Source organism: Zeugodacus cucurbitae, chromosome 5 (genome assembly GCF_028554725.1).
Source record: "Zeugodacus cucurbitae isolate PBARC_wt_2022May chromosome 5, idZeuCucr1.2, whole genome shotgun sequence".
Taxonomy (NCBI): Eukaryota; Metazoa; Arthropoda; class Insecta; order Diptera; family Tephritidae; genus Zeugodacus; species Zeugodacus cucurbitae.
Genome location: NC_071670.1, coordinates 26796392 through 26820607, shown reverse-complemented (window position 1 = coordinate 26820607; position 24216 = coordinate 26796392). Strand labels below are relative to the sequence as shown.

Below are 24216 nucleotides of genomic sequence, written 5' to 3'. Positions count from 1 at the left end.
TTGTGTTTGTGCAGTTTGTTACCTCCGTCTTGCAGGGGTCTTGCTGCCAGTCCGACAGCCCTTATATAGTCGATTGTAAGCGATACATCGGCACTCGAACATTCTGGCAACTACGAATATCGATGTCTACATACATCTGGAAATTTATCGATTTCGATTATCAATTCTGGTTTGTTCTAGTGCCATTTTCGTTACAATAATAACTCAATGGAAGTTACTTAGGTTGAGTGATAATTATTAAAAAAAGATATTGATATCAATAGATAGATTTTGGAGTACTATTAAAAATGGTATGATAAGTTTTGTTTCATTTATTTATACAAGTTTGTCATTAATCTAATCAGCCGCTGCGGACCGAAAATTTTCGGAATTTGCACTTATAAAAACAAAATTAAGAAACATATTAAATATAAGTACTTTAAAAAAGATCTTTAGATAAATAATTTATTACCTTTTATAATATGTTTAAACTTTATTTAAACACATGAAATGTGTACCTGTATACCCCTGAAATGCCAGGGAGCGGTACTAGCAGTTTCAATGAAAGTTTCTATGCCATTCTTGAGGGCGAATTGACAAAAGTACCCGAAACTATTGTGTACGTGTGATCGTTCATCACTTTCTTGCACATTACATTCATCATTTAGCTATGTATATATAACTCTTGCACTATTCCGTGAATGATCTTGGTACTATCACGGATGAAAGACCCAAAACTACATGTGCACTTTCAGTACTGTTCTTGGTACTATTACGGATGAAATACCCAAAACTGCGAACGAAAACTCCACGTGCACTTTCAGTACTGCGACCCACAAAAGCCCTGAAACTATAGGCGCTATTTTCGGTTAGTTCTACCAGAATCCCAAATGAGAATTTAATAACAAAAACATTAATTATATTTCATATTTATTTAAAATATCATGCCATTTAGGTGTTTATTATTATATTTATTTTATAAATGTATTATCGTACTACACTATATACATATGTAAAACATATTGAATAGTTGCTATCTGACAAAGGCTGGAGGAAGAGTGGCAAATGTCAAATACCCCGAGCGGCCTGGAAGTGTAAGCTGCGCACATTATGTGAGGACTCTTTTGGTTTCTTTAGGAGTTTTTGTAAGATCTGTTCTTTCATTAATTTCACTAGTACTAGTTTCATCCAATTTCTGGGAGGAGGGTTTCTATAAAATATAAAGTAAAATTTTAATTTTTACAACATTAAAGTTGGTAATAATTACCTTATGTTTCAGGAATTCTAAATCTAGTACGGGCAACGTTCTAGTCATAACATACATGCTCTTGCTGTAGTATTTCCATTGAACTAATTTCGGTGAATTTATGTCCTTGTAAAGCGATACAACAACGTTATAATTCCTCAATACAAGGTGAAAATGAATCAAAAAAGTCCTCCTAATTAAACATACAAGAAGTTTTTATATTTCTATGATCACAAACATTCACTTAAATTTACCCTTTAATTTCTGTGTTTTAGCTGCTAATGGTGAAAATGAAAATGAAAATGAATACTGAAACTGCTTTGCCCTCTAGCTCATTGGGAAAACCCAGTTGACACACGTCGTGATAATATACGGTTTCAAAAGCACCTAAACCATGTCGTTCCAATTCTCGTGCTTGTGTTGAGCAAAAGGTTTAATTGCACGTAAAAAAGTGACATTAAACTTAATATCTGGTGTGTAAATGATTTGTGTTCGATGTAGCAGCAATTAGGTTGCGTACCTTTAACGCGCAGTATGATGTTTGAAATATCTGTATGGAAAATTTTAGAATTTAAGGCAAGATAATATTATTATATTCAACAATTATTTACGTATTCAATGGTTTCGCCCTTGCTGTTGACCATTGCTGGCGCAGCTTCTATTGCGTGCTTCGAATTGACAATGCCATGAAGTATTTCTGTATCACCCTCTTCAATTCCATATTTTGGCTTTACAAAACTTTTATTTTACGTTTTTAAAATGCGTGCTTCAATAATTTAAACTTGAATTAGGCTGCAGATCACTGATTTAAATAAAAAAAGAAGCATAATAATACTTCACAAGCAGCCATGATATAGCTCAAAACAAAACTTGTTTAAACACGAGAACTTTGGTTGTTCATTCAGGGTGCTGTAAGAAGAGTTGAGGTAAATGTTTATGCACATTTCGCCCTTTGTTGCATATGTGTGTATGTAGTGGTGTTATTAAAATTTATTTGAATGTGTTTCAGTACCCATGACTTGCTGGGACTCATACACCACTACACATGCACATTTTTTCAGCTTTTACCAATACATACACATTGCTAACATTTTGTAGTTAAGTGTCAATCTCGGTAGTTAGAGTAGCAAAATTCATTAACCCTAATTTTTGTATGTGTAAGAGAGAGATACAATGAACCGTTCAAAAATCGCCGCCATGGCCGCTGTTTCATTTCAAAATAAAATTTTAAGGGAATGGATGTAAGTGCGTTTTAAATATTTCTTTTATTTTGTGTTGTGTTTGTGTTTTTAGATATTTTTCGAATCTAAAAATGCATTTATTTAATTCTAGTTATACGTGTGTGCACAGAAAAGGGGGAGCAAGGAGGTGACGGTGGAATTGGTGGAGGTATCCCTGCAAGACGAGTAGAGTTACTTATCTTATGGAATATTGGTTACCGGTAAAGAAAGCTTGTATTTGGTCTCTTTTGTTCTATCAGCAGGAAAAAAGTTACGTCGGTGTGATTATCTTGCTCGCTCTCTCTCATTGATTTTGGTACCAATGCTGCATATGTCTTTCTGCTCTAATTTTTCTTTGTTTTGGAAAGGCATATGTCACTCTGTGGTTAGCAGAGCCCTCTGTCTTCTTAATGTTTCACTAAACAGTTTTAAATTATCGAAAAAACTGTTTCGCGACTGCGACTGCTGACGACTTGCGAAGCAAATATAACGCTTTTGCTTTGGTTTGTGCAGCTGATCAAACACAAGCAAAGCAATGTGAAAAACTGCAAACCAATGACTGCCAAAAGTGCTCTGCTTTTGCTTTGCTTGCGACTGCTGCTTTTTCTAAAGCATAATCAAAAACAAAAGCGAAAAGAAAAAACTTATGTACTCATGGCTTAATATAAGATCTTCGTTGCCCGTGGCCGTAGTATGATTTTTTTGTTTTCATGTCAAAGAGTTGTAAGGAATGTGGAGCGTATGTAGGCAGAAAGGCCCAGATGCCCAACATATAAATTCTTTAAGTTTTATGCCTTGTTTCTTAAAAATATCAAAAGTAATTGTTCTAAACATGATTTAATATGTTGGTAGATATTAAAATGTATTTAATTATTTAAATAACCAATTAATACTTCAATATTTGTCAATACATATTAAGCGCAAATATTATTACGGCAGGATCACTTGAAACGGCCCTGTAAGCTCGATGTGTCGAAAAATTGATGGCCGCCCGACTTTTAACTTTGGTCGTGGAGAACGGGTTTTTAAAAAATAAAAAATCAATTTAAGTTGCAATTGATGACATCCAAGAACAGACTACTTTATTTAATGTTATTCACTTAAAATCAAGCTAAGTTTAATTACAATTTGCTTATTAATTAATTTTAACATATTGTATTTATAAAATTGTTGATTAAGCATATTACTGTTGATTTGGATAATTCTTAAGAAATTTATTGTCTTTTTCATTTTCAATTACTTTATTTATTTAACATTTTAGTAAAAGGCCGGAAATGGTATTATGTTACAATTTGTTTCAACAGTTCATCATACTTATCAATTGCACCGTCAGGTGTCTTTACATAATTATTCGTATATGTAACTACTCCCCCCTTTAGATTAGAATTCTCCTGAATTCTTTTATTTAATTTTATTTTTATATACTTGTGTTTTTTTTTAATGAGAGTAGCTATTAACAAAATTATAATAATGCTTAAGATATTGCAAATATATGATATATTTGTATGTATTTTCAATTTAAAAGTGTTTTCCATATTTGATTTATGTTCTTCTACTATTTCATCAAAAGTTATTTTTTTTTTAAATTCTGAATATCTTTATATTTCAAAGTTACAATATTTTCTTTAATTTCTTCGACAAAATTAGAAAAATAATAGTCGTTAATTTTAATTGAACAATTATTAAATCTTATTAAATAGTTTCCATTTATTATAGGTATTTCTTGATAACATGTATTATTAATTTTTAAATTCATAGCATTTTTAATAAAAATTGTTTTTATATTCATTTGTCTTTTTTCGAGTTCTTTACAATTTATAAGATTACAATTATTTCTTAAGATACAATGTTTGCATATTTTCATTTGTTCTAATGATTTATTATCTTCAAATATTAATGTTTTATTTTTATAGGTAAATATTTCCTCTATTTTTGCATCTATTTCATTATTTTCATTGTTAGGTATTGGTATTATTTTTCTTATTTTTACATTTTCAAAATTTTTTGGTATTTTTATACCAAATACTAGAAATGTATTATTTACCATTACTGTTCCCAATTGTAGATATTTAGGCTTATTATAATTAATATTATATTTTATAATTTCTTCATTAGTTAAAATATTTGGATGTATTATCCCATATATACCCAAAAGTTGCTAAAGAGAGTATTATAGTTTTGTTCACATAACGGTTGTTTGTAACACCTAAAACTAAAAGAGTTAGATATAGAGTCATATACAGTGAATCTCCTTTTTACACGGTTTATTTTTGCACGTTTTTTTTTTACACGGTGCTTTTGAACACTTCCCAGTTACCATTTTTACACGGTTTTACTTTTTTACACGGATTTTTTATTTTAATTGTATACTTTTTTGCAATAAAATCAAAATTCCATACGTCAATACGTCAAAAATCCATTGCTGTTAATAGAATTTAATAAATTCTAAATTTGGTTTAAATTAAAAAATACAAATTTTAGATTCGAAAGCCAGTGAAAAAGAGTGAAATTTCAATACGTAAACAAATAAATGACGCTGTATGAAGAAGTAAGAAAAAAGAAGACACAGCGATTAATGACGAAACTTTGAAAAGTATTATTTTTTTACCATTCCCAGAATAGTTGTTTGTTCCTTCTAACAGTAATATGTACATAATAGTTGTTTGTTCCTTCTAACAGTAATATGTACATACATACAATACCAGAAAAGTCTATAACAACAACAACAGTGAAAATTCTCACTGTACGAATAGATAGAATTTCATGTAAAATTAGATATTTTTTACACGTTTTCTATTTTTTGCACGATTTTTTTCTTAAATTGGTCCCAATAGTGAGTTTTATATAAAAATTTGATTTTTTTTGCACGGTTTTTTTTACACGAGTAATTTACTGTCCCAGTTAACCGTGCAAAAAGGAGATCAACTGTATACCAAAGTCATCAAGGTGACGAGTAGATTTGAAAGCCGGATGTCTGAAAATGGGCGTGGCATCGTCCACTTATGGGTCAAAAACCATATCTCAGGAACTACTCGACCGATTCGAATGAAATTGGCGAAATGGGCGAAATCGGTTCACAACCACTACTACTTTCCTTATAACTCAATTTTGAAATCCATCTTATTCCTTCACTTTATAATGTAAACATAAGGAACAAATGAAGATAACGGAATAAAATTTTACACAATTAGTGCATATCATCTCTGGCTTCTCTTGGGAAAAAATTGTCGAAAACGGACCATAACTTTTCAAGGCCCCAGATATCGAACATGTTGAACTCAGCGCCTAAGGATAAATTTTAACCAAAATATAGGTAAATCTCTCAGATATCTCAATTTAATTCAGAGGAAATTGTTTTCTTCTAATAGTGTGTCTCTGTTCCAAAAATTATTAAAATCGGGTCATAACATTTCCATATACCTCATTGTAGGTTTTTCAAAAATACGGTGAGCTTTATTCCGCATATATGCATTGGTTAAATTTCTTCAATAAATTGCGAGAGTATAAAATGTTCGGTTGCACCCGAACTTAGCCTTTCCTTACTTGTTAAGAATTGAATTTTTGTGTATTGATCTAAGTATAAATTTTGTTTATATTCTTCATATAAATATATTTATTGAATTAAGTTCTTTTTCAATTTTTAATCTATCGCTTTTAACAATTTCTTTTAAATGTTCAATAGCTGATGTAAAATAATAATTAATTTTAATTTGTTCATTAAATGAGTCATTCGTTCGTAAAAGGTGTGTTTCTATAGTTTGTCTGTCATTTTCGTCCATTGTTCCAAAAAGCCATTTTGACATACTGCCAATGGCATTAACTAAATCTCTACTTATGCCAGTGTCATTAATTTATTCCTTGTGTCCAATAACTCTCTTTGTAGTATTTCTTTATTTTTTATTTTCATTAAGATTATATTGTCGGTCATGTAGTTAATAATATTTTCTAATTGTTGAAGGTCAATCATATGTAGTATTATGTCACTACCTTTTGGTATTTCCTGATCTCTAATCTGTAAATTTTAATGGTCTCTTTATGTTACTGATATGTATTTTGTCTAAGTTCTGCTTCCTATATTTAGGTTGTTCCTTGTGCCTAACTGCTTTATAATTTTTTATAAATCTTTCCTTTCTCTTTTCCTTATAATTTTCTTTATTCAGATTTAATTTATTTATAATTTTATTCTTTTCTGCTGTTAAATTGTTTTTTTTTCTTTTTGACATGTTTCGCATTGGTTAATAACTACTTGTATTAACTCTCCTAATTTCAGATAATAAATTTTATTTCTAAGTTGATTATAAGTTTCTTGTATGCCTGAATGCATACTTTCTCTAATATGATATAGCGAAATGTGTTTAACCGCTTCGACTTCTGTTTCTATATCTTGTGCTCTCATTGTGCTTTTTATAAATTCTAATTGTTTATCATTTGAAAACATTTCTATTAGTTTCTCTTGAACTATATTATACTGTCTTTCAGATAATTCTGAATAAATTCCTACTTTTCCTTTTGATATATATTTTCTAAATATTTCACCCAATCTATGGAAATCATATTCAGAAATGAAAATAATTCTTTTGCCATGAATCGTTTTTAGTTCTTCTGTTTTGTTATTTGTTAAGATAATTTGAGTTTTATATTTGTTTACTATTTCATTTTTTATATAAAAATGATCTTGTAAATTTTCTTCCGCTGAATGAATTGTTTGTATTGATGTATTATCATCAATATTATTAACTACGTTTAAGTAATTTTATATATTTTCCTCCGTAATATCATCCTCCTTCTCCTCTTTGATAACGTCCTCGTTATTCTCTATTCTGCTAAGAAAATCCGCTACTCTCTTTTCTTTTCCCTTTATATATTCAAAATTAAATTGATGTTCTTTAAATTCTTCTGTATTTAAATGATCTAACTGAATTCCTTTTATCTTTTTATTCGTTGCATCTAGAGCGCATATTTCACTGAAATTGAATGATTTCTTTAAAAAATTCGATTCCATTTTATTTAGTGAAATTTTTCCTTCCATTAGATTTATCATTGTATTTAAATGGTTTAATAAATCGATTCCTATTACGAAATTATATTTTCTATTTTTTAATGGTGTTGATCGCCATCTTATATATGCGTTTTCCGCTAAATTAAATTCTTTTGGTGCTTCAGTATGCACTTCGTGGGTAATTATTTCCTTGCTTGTTACTGTACTAATAGTTATTTTATTTCTAAGTGGAATTTTTCGAAAGTCGTTTAATTCCGAATCCACTAGACTTATATTTGCTCCTGTATCTATAAGCGCAACGTATTTTTTGTTTTCAATTTTTATTATTATTCTGGGTAAGCTCTCCGAGGCTTCCTTGTAAATAAAATAGAATTATTCACTTCTATGTTATCTTCAAGTTCTCTATAGCTTTGCCTAGGCGATTGCAAGCGATATTGGCTGCTACTGCTGCTAGGGTGTCCTGCTATTCGGGATCTCTTCCGCTATTTTGTTTATATTGGCCAGATGTGTTATGCCTAATGTCATTTTGGTAAATTTGGTTATATGAAGCTTTATTTCTATTTCTATAATTTATGTTATTTCTTTGTCCATGTCCTCTATCAGGATATCTACTATTATTTTTGTCATTTGGATTATCTCCTTTTATTTTAAATTTTCTGTTTGTCTGTGCTGTCTGTGTATATTTAATATTTTGAATTTCACTAATAAGATCATTAACACAACTCACCTTAAGATTTCCTATTTTCTTGTAAAGATGGTATGGCTCTACGTCCGGCTTGTACCTCAGCTGCAATGTCTCCTTTATAAGTTATGATTGTGTCCTTAGATTCACCTTGAATGGTTCTATAGAAGTCCACTGTCGTTAACTGATGAAAGCAGGTATTCGATACTGCTAAAGAATGAATTAATGGTGATGTCGCCGGTTGTTGGTAGATCATTGACTGTTTTCAATAAGAAGTTTCTGCTACCACTATTTTCCTCCGTCCGATTCTTCAGTTCTACGTATGCTGGTCTCATCTGCTCCAGCTGTGTTTCCCTGCGATTTAGTTGCTCTAACAGCTCCATATTCGGAATTTGAATCTGCTCCTGCTGTGCCATCGTTCTCCTCCTGTCAAATGCTTGCTGCCTTGATGATTTAATTTTTATTTTATTTTTTTCGTCACTTCACTTGTTTATTGATTTGGTGAATTCACGCTTTCTTTGCTTAAGTCGTGTTCACTGCAAATCTTTTTATTATTCAAGTATTTATGGTGAATTTACGCCTTAATAAAGTCGCTTTTCACTGCACAAAATTTATTATTTCATGAAAATATTTATTTTTGGGTGGATTTACGCCTTTTTGTTTTAAGGTCGTTTTCACTTCACAAAAATTTTCTTTTATATTATATTATACTCTAGAGGGTCCGGTCAACTTCCTAAGTTGGCTACGGATTCGCAGAGTTATTTTGGGAAATATATGTTTAATCACCATCCTTTGTAATTATTTACAAGGATTACCGACTGCGCCACTTTTAACTTTGGTCGTGGAGAACGGGTTTTTAAAAAATAAAAAATCAATTTAAGTTGCAACGAGCTGACGTTGATGACATCCCAGAACAGACTACTTTATTTAATGTTATTCACTTAAAATCAAGCTTAGTTTAATTACAATTTGCTTATTAATTAATTTTAACATATTGTATTTATGAAATTGTTGATTAAGCATATTACGTTGATTTGGATAATTCTTAAGAAATTTATTGTCTTTTTCATTTTCAATTACTTTATTTATTTAACATTTTAGTAAAAGGCCGGAAATGGTATTATGTTACAATTTGTTTCAACAGTTCATCGTACTTATCAATTGCACCGTCAGGTGTCTTTACATAATTATTCGTATATGTAACTCCCGCGCAATGCCAAAGCGACGCAACGTTGCCAGAGAACTTAGAACATAGTATGAGCATGCAAACATATCGACATAAATTTTTGTGAGTCACCGAATTTTTGCTGAAAAATATTTTCAATCGACTCAAGGGCTATGTTGCCGCTTTTATCCCTAGGTTTTTGCGGCGTTGCAACTTTTCCTTCTGGAGGAAACATTAGAAAAATCTTTAGTTTATGATTTTTGTCATCGTCGCGAAAAGACGTTTGTTGGCATGGCATCCGTGGGGAGATGTGTATGGCTCTGCTTTTATGAATGAAACAACTTTGCCAAGTAAATGTGCGCCTGCGTTCATGACTAACGTGCACGCATATGCAAATGTAGGTTGGTGTGTTTATTCAGTGACCCTGTAGTTCGGTACCATCGGAGAAGAGCTAACGATATAACTAATCCCGAAGCATTAGCACCGGTCCCAGCCCGATTACATGCAATGTTATTTGACTAACGATTTTTACATTGCAATGTCCTACGAGAGTAATCAAGCGGTGCGACTATGCATTACCAGTCATTGGTGAAAGGACTAGTTCCAAAATCTTTAGTGAATCACTAGTACAGAATCACTAGCGTTTTCGTTAATTCAAAATGGCTAGTGATTTGACTAATTCGAACACGCTGGAGGAACAATAACGCATGTGGTTCTACGCCTGAGAAAAACTTTTGAAATCAACACTTTTACAAAAAATAAAACAAATGTTTACGAAATACAAAGAAATATATATTTATTTAGTTCATGTACAAATATTTATTTTCAATTTATTTTCTTATTTTCTGCTATTCTTACATTCTATCTCCTCCCTTTTTTGTCCTTAAAAATTATCTTATTCTTATTTACTAATTATTTATTTTCTTTATTAATATTACTTTTTTTATTATTAGCTATGTTAATTAATTTTTATTTATTATTTAATACACATACATGATTGTACAAAATAAAAAATATTATTAGTTTTTAGTATAATAATGTTGTAATAATAAGTTTTCAATTATATTAAGTATATAACCTGATCTATGGGTGGATAATCCCGCGATGGTTCTATGGGTTGCAGAGTTTGGGTGATCTGCGGTGATTTTGTTGTTGTTTGTGATGATCCGGTGTTGGCGCCTCCATCCGTGGTTGTTTTTCCCTTCTTCTTGTCTTGCGTTCTTATTCTTATTTTATTATTACATTTATTCACTTATTAAATTAATTTTCACTTTTTTGCACAATACTTTTTCACTATATGTAAAAATATTCTATAATTTTCCGTACGCAAATTACGCATCTTCCTCTTAGTCGGAAAAATGTGAAATGACGCGTCAAATTTTTGGAAAAAAAATTGTGTGACAAAAGAGACGAGAGAGAGAGCGCGAAATGAAAAAAAAACAAGAGTACTGTTTTTAGGGGTGGGTTTTGCCAATTCATTTTTCGAGTAATGCCTCGTTGCATTACAAATCATTAGCGAAAAGACTAATTACTAGTAATGCATGAAATCGCTAGTAGATTTAGCGCTCTAGTAATCGCTTGACACCAGCCGAACTACTGGGGACATACAAACATATGTATGTATATGCATACAGAGCAATGCGTGTACATTTGAAATGTCCTTCACTGATAAGTGATAATGAGACAATTCGAATTTTTGAAGATATACATACCTATATATGTATGCACATACGTAAATGCTTAATATACATATGTATATGTAAATTTAAGTTACGAAATATGTATTTCATTTTAGTGTTATACGAAATGTATTTAGTATTAAAATATAAACATATAAAGTACATACATATGTACGTATGTATATTGTTATAAAACATTACATAAATATGTGGGTCCGTTTGAATATTATTTTTACAAATATACCTCTAAAATCGCATAATTAATTTGGATGTTTTCAATTGTGGATGCATTCATAAATATCCGCAAAACGAATTTCATATCAATTGTATATAGTAAGCATATAAATGCATCAACATATAAACAAAAAGCCTAACATCCCTACAAGACGGAGCTAACTCATACACCACTACACATTCAAATTTTTCCAGCTTTTACCAATACATACACATTGCTAACATTTTGTAGTTAAGTGGCAATCTCGGTAGTTACCCAGCCAGCATTTACATATAAAAATAAGCGTTTTGTAAGCGTTCAAAAGTAAGCAAAACACTTATAAAACGCTGCTGTGACCTTTACAAAAGACATCAAAGCAAGGGGTTCATAATGGAAAAGGACCCAACTTTATAAGCGTTTAAAAGACAATTGCAATACATGTTTTTAAGTAACGTAATTACACTTTTTCTAAATGCTTATAAAACACGTTTTGAAAATGCTTAAAAAACACGTATTTTTAATGAAATAAGTAAGCGTTTTAAACATTTACTTTGTTTTGGATATGTTTTTTTATTGATACATTTAAAAAATCAGTTTTAATATTAAATTTGGTTTCTTCATAAAATAATATTACATTAAAATATAAAAATAGGAACTTCATTGTTTTTTCATTTAAAAAATCATTACTACTAAGTATTTTAGTTTACTTTTTTTGTTGTTTTAATTTTAATACGATTTTTTGCGTACTGGAAATATGACTTAGAGGCAAACACAAAGTCCTCTTCCTTGCCTCCATTTTCAGCGAAAGTTTCTGCAATAGAATTTAAATATGAATATAGAAATGTCACTAGAAACCTTTTAAACGTATTTCACTTACGATGAAAAGCAGTGGCGACAGTGAAGGCCCTAATGCACTTCTTATCTGCAGTTCCTCGCCAGGGAAAGCTCTCAGCAACGTTGTCAGTCATAATCTTCTGCTACGCTTTCGTAACAAATTTTCTCGAATTGGATGTTGACCATCTTTTTAGATCTGCCTTCTAAAAAATATAAATAAAATCGACATCAGTATACAGTCACCGGATATTTCAAATTTAAATTCTTACCAGCAAGGAAAATTTATCTATATCTTCCAGAATAGTTTTCTCAAAATTGAGGAAGTCTTCAATATTAGCATACGGCTTGCTTGGTATAATAGTAACGTTATTATGTGATATCGCTTTTTTAAGATCAATGATTTCTTTGCGCATCCCCTCAACGTTTCCTGTTAGGCGCAACAATATTAGCTTATTTTTTTCCTCCACCTTTTCAACAGCCTTTTGACATGCGTCGATGATTACTGATTGAATTGCTGCCGAAAAAAATATAAAACAAATATGAGAAAAGTGTTGCGGTGTTAAAAATAAATATCTTACCCGACGACGTTGCACTATTCAAAGAAGTTGTTGTTGTGCTTGGACTTGGTTGCATCACATAAATAGTTTGTGAGGATGCGATGTCATTATTAATGGGGTCGACGATGTAATTGAGATTGTTCTGCGACATGATCTGCTATGAGTGGCACAAATATATAAGACGATCTGGTGTAGAAGCATATAACTTTTGATGTTACTTCGTCAAGCGTATGGTGATTCGGTGTTTGGTTAAAACTGAGATTTTCGGCACGGTAAATATTAAAAAGCGATGATTGAAGCGGCTTATCATATAAGTTATGCAAGTCTTGTACCCTTAGCCCGTGAAGTACAAAATCGTTATCAGCAGATCTTGATATGGAAATAAGTTTGAAAATTAATTTTTGTACTAAATAAAAGTTCTCAGGTGCAATAGATGATAAATAAAAGTTTTTAGTTTTAACAAATTTGTAAGTGCCATCACTTTGTACTGTAGATTTTTTAGAAACAATATTTGTATGATGATTTCCATGTACACTCTGCTCAACTAGTCTGTTGTAAATTTGGGACGGAACATTATTATTTTTCTTAACTAGTTTCTTAATTTTTCCTAATTTATTTTCAAACTTGAAAGCACTGGTTGTCTCTAGTGATCCAAAGTGCATGGAATCTCTGGCCAAATGACTCAAACAGTGGAAATTATATGTTAACATTAAATCATCATATAAAACAGGGACTCTGAGTAAGAAATCCTTTATCAGCTCCTCTGCGCATTTGTTATTTCGTACACAATCTTCAGCATTGATGAGAATTCGCATTGCAAGACTAAGTTGCAAAAAATGAATGTACCTCTCTTCGCTCAATATGTCCTTTAGCACAACCTGGCCTGTATACAAAAGGAACTGACGGAATTCCGTTGCTTTGAAGCGGTCTATCTCTTTTAAATCCCGTGGTTTCTTACAAAAGTCTCTTGGTATGTAACGCGCAATGGATTGAAATTCTGTGTTTAGTTTTCGTATATCATTTTGTTGCAAAGAATAATTGCGATTTTTAACTTTTATCCAGGATCCAAGCAAAGCCTTCATTACACCCAAACACACGAAAACTGAATCCGTCCCATTTACATTCATTAAAATAGGCCACACGCTCTTCAGCGAACTTTTCGAAATTGGCAATCCATCGATGTTAAAGTTCAATTCTAAAATATTTGTATGCACTTTATATTCCCGCAAAAAATCTGTCAAACAGTCTCTGAAGCCATAATGCGCATATTCTCCACCTGCTAACGAGACAACTGGAGCATCAGTCGGCGTACGTTTTAGCGTTCTGATATCTTTTGGTAGACCTTCAATTTTGTCGCTTAATAAGTACAATAATTTATTAGCATGCACATTGGACACATTGCTCTCTACAAACCATGCAGCTAAACGTTTATTGAAATCAATAACGGCGCCATCGGACGAGTTCTCACTTTCATCAGAAATATAATCATCGTTTGGCAACAAGGAATCTAAATTATTCTGTGCTTCAGGCACAACCTCCTATTCCACAAATTCACTCTGGGTACTTACAGAACTTGCAGCCGCACCGTTCCATAGATGTTCAAAAATTTCGAAGCTGCTGCGCACAACACTTTTCTTCTTTTTTGCTGCAGACATTAAATAAGTAGATTATTACCTTTTTTAATAGCAAATGATAATTAAAAGTATCAAACGCGCTTATGTAATTTAACAACTTTAAGAACAATTTTACATAATTTATTAACACAACTTATTAGCACAATCTTTTGCGGCGAGAACTACACGTTTTGCTTAAATTCATGAAACACTTGCATTTGCAAGCAAATTGTCAACGACGTTCGCAAAACTCTTATTTACGCAAGCTTGCTGCAATCTTAATTTACAAAACGCTTGCCAATATGTTTGCTGGGTATAGTAGCAAAATTCATTAACCCTAATTTTTTATGTGTAAGAGATACAATGAACCGTTCAAAAATCGCCGCTATGACCGCTGTTCATTTCAAAATAAAATTTAAAGTGAATGGATGTAAGTGCGTTTTAAATATTTTTTTTTTATTTTGTTAAGTCTTTTTGGACATTTTTCGAATTTATAAATGCAGTTATTTGTGTTGTTTTTGTTATTAGTTTTTATAATTAAAATAATTTCATTCCAGTTATACGTGTGTGCACAGGAAAGGAAGAGCAAGGAGGTGACGTTGGAATTGGTGGAGGTATGTTTCAAATATTTTTAATACAGTATAAAAACGCAGAAACAATGGATAATAACATAGTAAATATAAATGCGTTTATGTGCATGTTGAGTTAGTGCGTATTAAGATGTACATACATATGTGCATATGTACAAGAATGCATCTGTTGCATTTTATTTATTTAGAATTATTTTTATTTTGATGGTAAAAAGTTGTTTATTTTTTGTTTAGTTATTACAAGCATTAAGCTCTGTATATATATATATATATATATATATAGCACTACTTATATTTTCATTATCCATTTCAGATATTGACCGACAGGTCCTTCTCCACCTGGTCCTTCCATCGGAGTGGAGGTCTCCCTCTTTCCCTCTGGGGCACTTTCGTCCATTCGAACAACATGACCAAGCCAGCGTAGCCGCTGACTTTTTATTCGCTGGACTATGTCTATGTCTTCGAACAACACATACAGCTCATCATTATATCTTCTGCGGTATCCGCAGTTGCCAATGTTTAAGGATTACAATAACTACAACTTTTCTTAGGTTTGTACTACAAATACAAATATATTAATATTTTCTAATCGTTAATAACAATTTCTATTTCTAATATTTTTCAGGCATGATAAACAAGACAACAACAAATCCCATCGGACATTTAGATTAGCAGTTGCACAACCTCTTTCCGACGAGCTGAACCTTTTTATAATGTACATATAGGGATGGCAACGATTAATCATTTGATTAAATTAATCGATTATTTTCATTCAATTTACGATTTAATTGCATCGAAACACCTTTTCTAATTACTCGACTATTACTCGAGTAATTGCAAAATAATCGCAAACAGCATTTTGAAATTTAATACATTTTATGTTCATCTAAGTTAGCTACAAGGGTCGAAATTGCAAACGGTGTAAACATAGTTAAATTCTAATATGTCAACGTAGTTTAATATCAACAAATGAATGTCTGGTAACACTGCATTTACAGTTAAGTCAAACGCATTTTACGTTCAGTTGTGTGGACATTTTTCTAATAAAAAAAGCAATAACTACGTTAAATGTCAACTTTGCTGCAAAAATTTAAAATTTTCTAATAACACTTCAAATATGTTGCAGGATTTAAAATTAAAACATGCAAATGTAGCCTGCAAATTGGTGGTAAGTCGGAGCAATCGGTATTACATTTTAAATTTCTTCTAGTTATATATAAATATATGTGTACAAATTAGACTTTGCAATCTTGGAGTAAAGACAATGTTTCCCTAAGTGATGATGACACTGACACCATTTTGTGCACTCTAGTGCACACAAGAAGGAGGAAGGACAACGATTTTACATCTCCACAAGATGAATTGAGCTTTTATTTGAATTGTCAGGTATTAGAACTAAGTCGAAACACTATTTATGCTTGGGAAGAAATGAAAACCGTTTACCCAAACTATACGGACTTTCAAAAAAGTATTGTCATCTACTTGGTACCTCAGTACCAGCTAAGCGGCTTTTCTCTAAAGCGGGTGCAACTGCGACCGAAAAACGCAATCGTTTGACAACAAAAAGTTTATCGAAATTGCTTTTTCTTCAAACTTGGTTGAACAGACTTCTAAATTTTCTGAATATATTCAATGAATATATTTTCCTTTATGCTAAGACAAATGAATTTTTAATACGATATTTTAATTTTATTTCCGTTTTTGTTTTTGTGTATATACGAACACAATTTGAATGTCTGAAATAAGAATATAGTCTCCTATATTTTATTGGTTTTATTTTTACGCAAAGTTGCAAACATTGGAATTAATCGATTAATCGATTTTTTTACATTAATTGCAATTAATTGCAATTATTTTTTTATATCTTGCAATTAATCATTTGATTATTTAATCGATTAAACAAAATTTTTTGCCATCCCTATGTACATATGGGATAGGAGCGTGTGGAATTGACATCAAACCATATTGGTTCACTAGTTTGGTTGGATCCTTACAGGATAGTTATAAGGAAATCTTTCGCGTTTAGTTTTAATTTCTTCATTTGCTAATTCATAATTTATATGTAAAATATTATTAAATTATACAAATGAATGTTCGAATACTAATAACATTCGTAATAGTAATGGAATTTTATTTGAATTGTACAACTACAACTACAAAAAATAAAAATGTAATAATTAATACTAAATTTATATATGAAATATGTAAAAAGTAAAAATTTAATAATTAATACTAACTTTATTATTAAAATATATAAATTTTCTCAATGTATAAATATAAATGTATAAAAAATCAATGTATAAATAGCTGCAAAAACGTTTGTAAAAAATCAATGTATAAATAGCTGCAAAAACGTTTGTAAAAAGTTCATTTTGTACTGAAATGCTAATATTTAAAAATTAATCTATAATGATTATTAAAAATTAAAAATATTATACAATACTAATTTATAAATGTAAATACATGATACAATTATAATGTATGTGATTGGCGTTGCAACCGTTTAGCCGATTATAGCCGAATCGACGATAGTGCGCCACCTCTCTCTCTCCTTCGCAGTTCGGCGCCAGTTGGAGATCCCAAGTGTAACCAGGTCGCTCTCCACCTGATCCCTCCAACGAAGTGGAGGCCTTCCCCTTCCTCGGCTTCCTCCGGCGGGTACTGCATCGAACACTTTCAGGGCTGGAGTGTTTTCGTCCACTCGGACAACATGACCTAGCCAGCGTAGCCGCTGTCTTTTTATTCGCGGTATTCGCCGTTGCCAATGTTCTGAGGACCATAAATCTTGCGCAAAATTTTCCACTCGAAAACTCCTAGTGTCGTCTCATCTGATGTTGACATCGTCCAAGCTTCTGCACCGTAAAGCAGGACGGGAATGATAAGCGACTTGTAGAGCTTGATTTTGGTTCGTCGAGAGAGGACTTTACTGTTCAATTGCCTACTCAGTCCAAAGTAGCACCTGTTGGCAAGAGTTATTCTGCGCTGGATTTCGAGGCTGACATTGTTCGTGTTGTTGCTGGTTCCCAGGTATACGAAATTATCTACGACCTCGAAGTTATGACTGTCAACAGTGACGTGGGAGCCAAGACGCGAATGTGCCGACTGTTTGCTTGATGACAGGAGATATTTCGTCTTGTCCTCATTCACCTCCAGACCCATTCGCTTCGCCTCCTTATCCATGCGGGAAAAAGCAGAACAAACGGCGCGGTTGTTGCTTCCGATGATATCAATATCATCGGCGTACGCCAGGAGCTGTACACTCTTGTAGAAGATTGTACCTTCTCGGTTTAGCTCTGCAGCTCTTATAATTTTTTCCAGCATCAGGTTAAAGAAGTCGCACGATAGTGAGTCACCTTGTCTGAAACCTCGTTTGGTATCGAACGGCTCGGAGAGGTCCTTCCCAATCATGACGGAGCTTTTGGTGTTGCTCAGCGTCAATTTACACAGCCGTATTAGTTTTGCGGGGATACCAAATTCAGACATCGCGGCGTAAAGGCAACTCCTTTTCGTGCTGTCGAAAGCAGTTTTAAAATCGACAAAAAGGTGGTGTGTGTCGATCCTTTTTTCACGGGTCTTCTCCAAAATTTGGCGCATGGTGAATATCTGGTCAGTTGTCGATTTTCTAGGTCTAAAGCCACACTGATAAGGTCCAATCAGTTTGTTAACGGTGGGTTTTAGTCTTTCACACAGTACGCTCGATAGAACCTTGTATGCGATATTTAGGAGGCTGATCCCACGGTAATTGGCGCAGATTGTGTAATCTCCCTTTTTATGGATTGGGCAGAGCACACTGAGATTCCAATCGTCAGGCATGCTTTCTTCCGACCATATTCTGCAAAGAAGCTGATGCATGCACCTTATCAGTTCTTCGCCGCCGTATTTGAATAGTTCTGCCGGTAATCTATCGGCCCCCGCTGCTTTGTTGTTCTTCAAGCGGGTAATTGCTATTCCATCGTCATCGATTGGGGGATCGGGTTCGCCATCTCCTGGTGTTGTACTCTCACTGCCATTCAGCAGGTCGGAGAAGTGTTCCCTCCATAATCCCAGTATGCCCTGGACATCGGTTACCAGATTACCACCTTGGTCTCTACATGAGGATGTTCCGGTCTTGAAACCTTCGTTAAGTCGCTCCATTTTTTCATAAAATTTTCGAGCATTCCCTCTGTCTGTCAGCTTCTCAAGCTCTTCGTACTCACGCATTTCGGCCTCTTTCTTTTTTTGTCTGCAGATGCGTCTCGCTTCCCTCTTCAGCTCTCGGTATCTATCCCATCCCGCACGTGTTGTGGTCGTTTGCAACGTTGCGAGGTAGGCAGTCTGTTTTCTCTCCGCTGCGAGACGGCACTCCTCATCGTACCAGCTTGTTTTTTGTCGTTGCCGAAAACCAATTGTTTCGGCTGCAGCGGTACGCAGTGAGTTTGAGATGCCGTTCCACAGTTCCCTTATACCGAGATGCTGATGAGTGCTCTCAGAGAGCAGGAGTGCAAGTCGAGTAGAGTATTTCGTGGCTGTCTGTTGCGATTGCAGCTTTTCGACGTCGAACCTTCCTTGTGTTTGTTGACGGGCATTCTTTGCTGCACAGAGGCGGGTGTAATTATAATAAATAAATAAAAATAAAACAATTTCAATTTTTCATTTTTAAACGGAAAAGTAGGTGACCTATAGAATGAAGACCAATGGAGACCAATGAACCCAATTTAAGTAACGAAACGGTGATCCAACAAATGACCAAGACCAGTGTGGGTTACCCTGAAAATGATAAATCGAACAGTCTCCACTGATAGATGGCTGATTAAAAAAAAACTACTACAGGGGGCTCTGCTAACCACAGAGTGACATATGCCTTTCCAAAACAAAGTAAAATTAGAGCAGAAAGACATATGCAGCATTGGCACCAAAATCAATGAGAGAGAGCGAGCAAGATAATCACACCGACATGCCGTAAAAGAGGAGAAATGGTAACTTTTTTCCTGCTGCTAGAACAAAAGAGACCAAAATAATAATACAAGCTTTCTTTACCGGTGACCAATATTCCATAAGATAAGTAACTCTACCCGTCTTGCAGGGATGGGTCTATAATAGAAATGTATACCTCTGAGCATATTTTTCATTTAATACTCAGCTCTGCTAACGTGTCACTGTTAATATTTCACCTTCCGAGCCGACCGTATTGAAACTCGCTTATATGTAGGAGTTATATTTTGTTAGTTTTTGACAATTCACACGCTGGTCCGCAATTGGACCTTCTCTATATTCTACATTCTCTGCAATATACAAGCTATGATAGCTTATGACAAGCCAACATAAATATGTACTAAGTCTTCCATACAAAATAAGCTAATAGCTTAATTTGCTGGTCAAATAAAACACGCCTGTTATTATAAATTATATATAAAAGATATTTTACGCTTCTGCTGGCAAAATAACCTCATACTTGTTAGAACTTTGTATAATTTTACATTTCACATATTAGTGGCAGCTCTGCAGCGGCCATTCTACAGCGAAGACTTCAACCCTTTTGTCACGAAGTCGTGCTGTTGTCTAAAAAGCTGTGCTCATAAGAACGCGTGTATTTTAATATTTGACAGATGTCGCTCGTCGCTTATCGTCGTCTATGTGTTCAGAACTTTACATTTATTCAAAAATTGAAATTTTGAAATTCAAAAATAAACAATTTTCAAATCAAAATAAAATATTTTTTAAATGAATAAAAGAAAATGTCGAATACTTTGTGCTTGTGCAAAACAACTCATGGAAGCAATTTACCAAGTTTTAGTGCTCCAACTGACAAATTGCAACAAATTTTATCAATACATATACATATATTATATTGTTCAAGATAAAAAAGACGGGTTAATGTAAACAAATACATGAATTGTTTACTATTTTATTGTCAAAAAAGGGTATGTCAAATACTTAGTTCACTTTGTTGAATACACTGGTTGAAATTAAGAGATTTGTGTAAAATGTTAAATATGTATTTACAGCTACTTTGGTGATAATTTTTATAAAATAAATATGCGGAAACAATGTGGTGAAGTACAAATGTATAATAAGTGCATATTATTAAACTATTCAAAATATATATGTTCCTAATCTAGAGAAGCTCCTCTTTTCAACCATGCCCACTTTATCCCCGAAAGCCTGGGATAGCATACTAAAGTTTCCACCATTGTTTTGCTCGCGTATTTGGGGGTCTTTATTGCAATAGTGGTATTAATTTCAGGATGTAAAATAATCTCACGAGCACTGGTTCATGATATATGATGTATATATGTATGCAAGAATGATAGAAGACAAGATTATGTCAATGACAAGAACATGAACAAGAAATGTGAAACATAGTGAACCAAATTGTATAATGTGCAGATAAAATATCACAATGAACGTAATTCTTAAAATCTTCATCTGTAAAATGATCCAATGTAATAATGCATATTTATAATTAAAATCATATGTTTTGTTACAAAAAGTTCGCCATTTTGCCAACTTTATTGCTGGTTGGAAAAGTGAAAAAAATTCTTTATAGACGACTTTTTTGTACTATTGTTGTTTAATAATTCCGCCATTGCGGACTTCTTTTTCAAGTTAATACATTTTTCACTTAGAATTTTAAATAATAATTAAGCACTAGCCTTGACTTCAGCTCTTTGGTTTTATTGTTTTGTACCATCGTACAATTTTGTTTTGCTCGCGTGTTCGGGGTCGTGAAAGTTGTCACTCAACAGGAACTCAAAGCCCAAAAAAGCTAACTGTAAACGCCTGTCGTAATCATGTCTCCTATCATTCTTGATATGTATATGATTAAATACAGGAAAAGAAATGGCAAATTGGTCCACATGATTGTAAGATCATACGTATATTAAGTCTCACTGCAAAGTTTAATCTATCTTCAAAATCATTATTCAACTAGCAATTTTTTTGTAGAAGCAAAACCTTCAATAAGAATCAAACACTCGAAAGCTAAATTACAACAGATTAGTCATAAAACAGAACTTGACAAGTATTGCTTGTACATAATTTAAGAATCACAACACATTTCACAATTATCTTTTCATAGAACACTTGTTCTTATTTTATTTCTACGTTTTCTAATGAACATTTTCGCTCAATTATTTTGCATGGGTTTGCGCCTTTCTCATTTGAGTGAGGATGTTGGACAGCTCCTCACGCTTCCTCTTTGCACGGATGTGTGTGCCTAAGCGACGTTTCAAGAATTTCAGGGCACGCTTATCCTTTGAAACTTTCAACAATTCCATTGTTCTCTTCTCGTAGGGAGCATGTCCGACTACTTCACGAACTAAATCGCGCATGAATTTCGTGTGCCGGGTTTGAATCTGAAGATATGAGTTACTAATTAACATAGAAGACAAATTTTTTGTTTATATACTTACGTTCTTCAAACGGGAGCCACGAAGGCCTTTAACCTTTTTGTCTCCAGTATATTTAACATTCTTCACCTTCGTTGTTTTATGTCCCTTATTGAGACCAACGCAAAGTTCGTATCGTACAGCCATTGTTGCTGAAAAAATAAATATAGTGAACACAGTTTATGAAACAAATCGAAAGCATATTGAGAAATTATTTTATTTAATCGACTGCTATAATATTATAAAATTATATTATGTGATGCAAATAATATTTTCAGATTTTCATAAGAAAATTAAACAACACCCTACCTTAGCAGCTGCGAAAAGGCGGAAAGAGGGTTCTTCTGACAAACACTTTCTGAAGTTCCCCATTTTTGCTTAGGCGTTGCCAGCATAAATTCTTGTTGAAAAAAGTCTTGAAGCGTTGCAATTTTAAAAAATTCATTAAACCTTCAATTGAATAGAATAAATTCAAGTAAATTAATAAATATCTGAGTAATTAGTTGATCAATGTTATAATGAACAAGACAAATACAATGCATTCTATGTAAATCGCTACGGGAAAACAAATATGTGCATGAACAATTTACGAAAAGGATACATTTTTAATACATTGATCGTAGTATAATAGTAAAGTACTTCTCTACGATATTCTCCGACTCACGTACATATATTATATTGTTTGTTATATGACAAATAAAAATCATTTTGATCATAAAAGATATAAACATTTTGCTTTCGTATTTTGAGTTTCAGTATGAATTGGAAATTCATTCAATAATGCTGAGGGCGGCAATCACAGCGCGCAATGCAATTTCGAAATATGAAAACAGAGATTCGAATACAAAATCTCCACATTGTGTTGCCATCTTCTTAATTAAACATTTATCAGATTGTTTCACAAAAATGTGAAATAATTAAATTATTTAATTTTGTTTTTATGTATGCATATACTTGCACAGACTTTTCGAACAAAATATGAAAACATAGATTCAGTCAAAATCTCCTTATTAAATTCTTAATTAAAAATTTATTAGATTGTTTCACAAAAATTTTAAATAAATAAATTATTTAGATATTATTAAAAAGTGTTGTAAAAATGCCTTTGAAGATTTATTTTTATTATTATAGTCAATTATTTATTGAATGGTATTCACTAACCAATTCATGTTATTGGCACATCAAAACTTTATTTCCAATTGGATAAAATGGCAACACTTTTCGAAATATGCATTGGAAATTTTGTACGCCGGCCATATTGTTATTGTGTATGAAAGAAAATACTCTAGACACGTGTTTAAAGTCGCAATTTTATGTATAGATTAAAGAAAATAATACAAACCGTAAAATATAATACAAAAGTGATTTAGTTAAAACAATTTAATAGCTTTGACAAGCTGCATATATTTGTTTTATACTGTGTGTAACAAGGTAAGAGTGTAAGGAGTAGAAAATAACATAACCTAGGAAATTTTTGTGGATCTAAATACTAAACCGTTTTGTAAACATATTTCATTTTGTTTTTCATAATATTTGCAATAAATTTTAAAATATTGTAACAATGGAAAGTTGAAATATCTTGTGCAATATAATCAATACTTGGAGGTCCAGTAATAACACCAACTACAATTATATGGGAGATAAATAGTATACCTTTATGGTTGTTAACAGAGGTCGGGTGAGGAATCCTCATACTACGGGTGTGCGTTAAAAGTGTATATTAATTAAACAATATCCATAAATTTGTTAAATAAAACGGTACAATTGTTACAACGATAACACAGTTCTTTGAGGCTTATTCTAATCTAATTTTGTAATACTAGTTGTATAATTATATGAATTATTTGTGGAAATTTACAGTTTGTGGTCAGTGAATTAAATTATTCAAATGGTATTATTAAAAGATAGCGCCCCACATATGTTGAGGTTGGAATACATCATTCCTAATTATTATAAATTATATGATATGTAGTTATATTTGTGAAGATTCGAATGTTCAATTTTTAATATTTAAGTTCAAAATGAAAATATTAGGAAATGTTGCTTGTTCATTTGCAAACTTGCGCCAAAA

The 24216-nt window shown here is 32.4% G+C and overlaps 3 protein-coding genes and 2 long non-coding RNA genes across 9 annotated transcripts; 2 read left to right on the top strand and 3 right to left on the bottom strand.

Annotated features, from left to right (window-relative positions):
* Positions 1-929: 929 nt before the first annotated feature.
* On the bottom strand, positions 930-2244 carry LOC128922077 (uncharacterized). The gene is made up of 4 exons (XR_008471346.1): positions 1837-2244; positions 1480-1775; positions 1247-1418; positions 930-1189 (listed from the first exon to the last, which is right to left on the bottom strand). It is a non-coding gene; the product is annotated as an uncharacterized LOC128922077 (long non-coding RNA).
* Positions 2245-11782: 9538 nt separating this feature from the next.
* Positions 11783-14419, bottom strand: LOC105220547 (uncharacterized). Of its 2 annotated transcripts, XR_008471409.1 has the most exons (4): positions 12597-14419; positions 12288-12532; positions 12062-12221; positions 11783-11995 (listed from the first exon to the last, which is right to left on the bottom strand). XR_008471409.1 is itself a non-coding variant. In XM_054231707.1 (3 exons), exons 1-3 carry the CDS (start codon positions 12724-12726, stop codon positions 12162-12164), a joined length of 435 nt encoding a protein of 144 aa, XP_054087682.1. In that variant the 5' UTR covers positions 12727-14419; the 3' UTR covers positions 11783-12161. The 2 variants fall into 2 exon arrangements, 1 of the variants encoding a protein (XP_054087682.1); XM_054231707.1 differs by having other exon boundaries at positions 11783-12221.
* A 22-nt stretch (positions 14420-14441) lies between these two features.
* On the top strand, positions 14442-17115 carry LOC128922121 (uncharacterized). Its single transcript, XM_054231706.1, has 4 exons — positions 14442-14618; positions 14746-14802; positions 15092-15329; positions 15404-17115. The coding sequence occupies exons 1-4, from the start codon at positions 14552-14554 to the stop codon at positions 15501-15503; spliced, it is 462 nt and encodes a 153-aa protein (XP_054087681.1). The 5' UTR covers positions 14442-14551; the 3' UTR covers positions 15504-17115.
* A 3145-nt stretch (positions 17116-20260) lies between these two features.
* Positions 20261-22040, top strand: LOC128921900 (uncharacterized). 4 transcript variants are annotated; one of them, XR_008471228.1, is made up of 3 exons: positions 20261-20678; positions 20763-20809; positions 20877-22040. It is a non-coding gene; the product is annotated as an uncharacterized LOC128921900 (long non-coding RNA). The 4 variants fall into 4 exon arrangements; XR_008471231.1 differs by having other exon boundaries at positions 20763-20814; XR_008471230.1 differs by lacking the exon at positions 20261-20678 and having other exon boundaries at positions 20715-20809.
* Positions 21822-22737, bottom strand: LOC105220432 (60S ribosomal protein L36). Its single transcript, XM_011196870.3, has 3 exons — positions 22455-22737; positions 22170-22297; positions 21822-22112 (listed from the first exon to the last, which is right to left on the bottom strand). The coding sequence occupies exons 2-3, from the start codon at positions 22290-22292 to the stop codon at positions 21888-21890; spliced, it is 348 nt and encodes a 115-aa protein (XP_011195172.1). The 5' UTR covers positions 22293-22297; positions 22455-22737; the 3' UTR covers positions 21822-21887.
* Positions 22738-24216: the final 1479 nt, after the last annotated feature.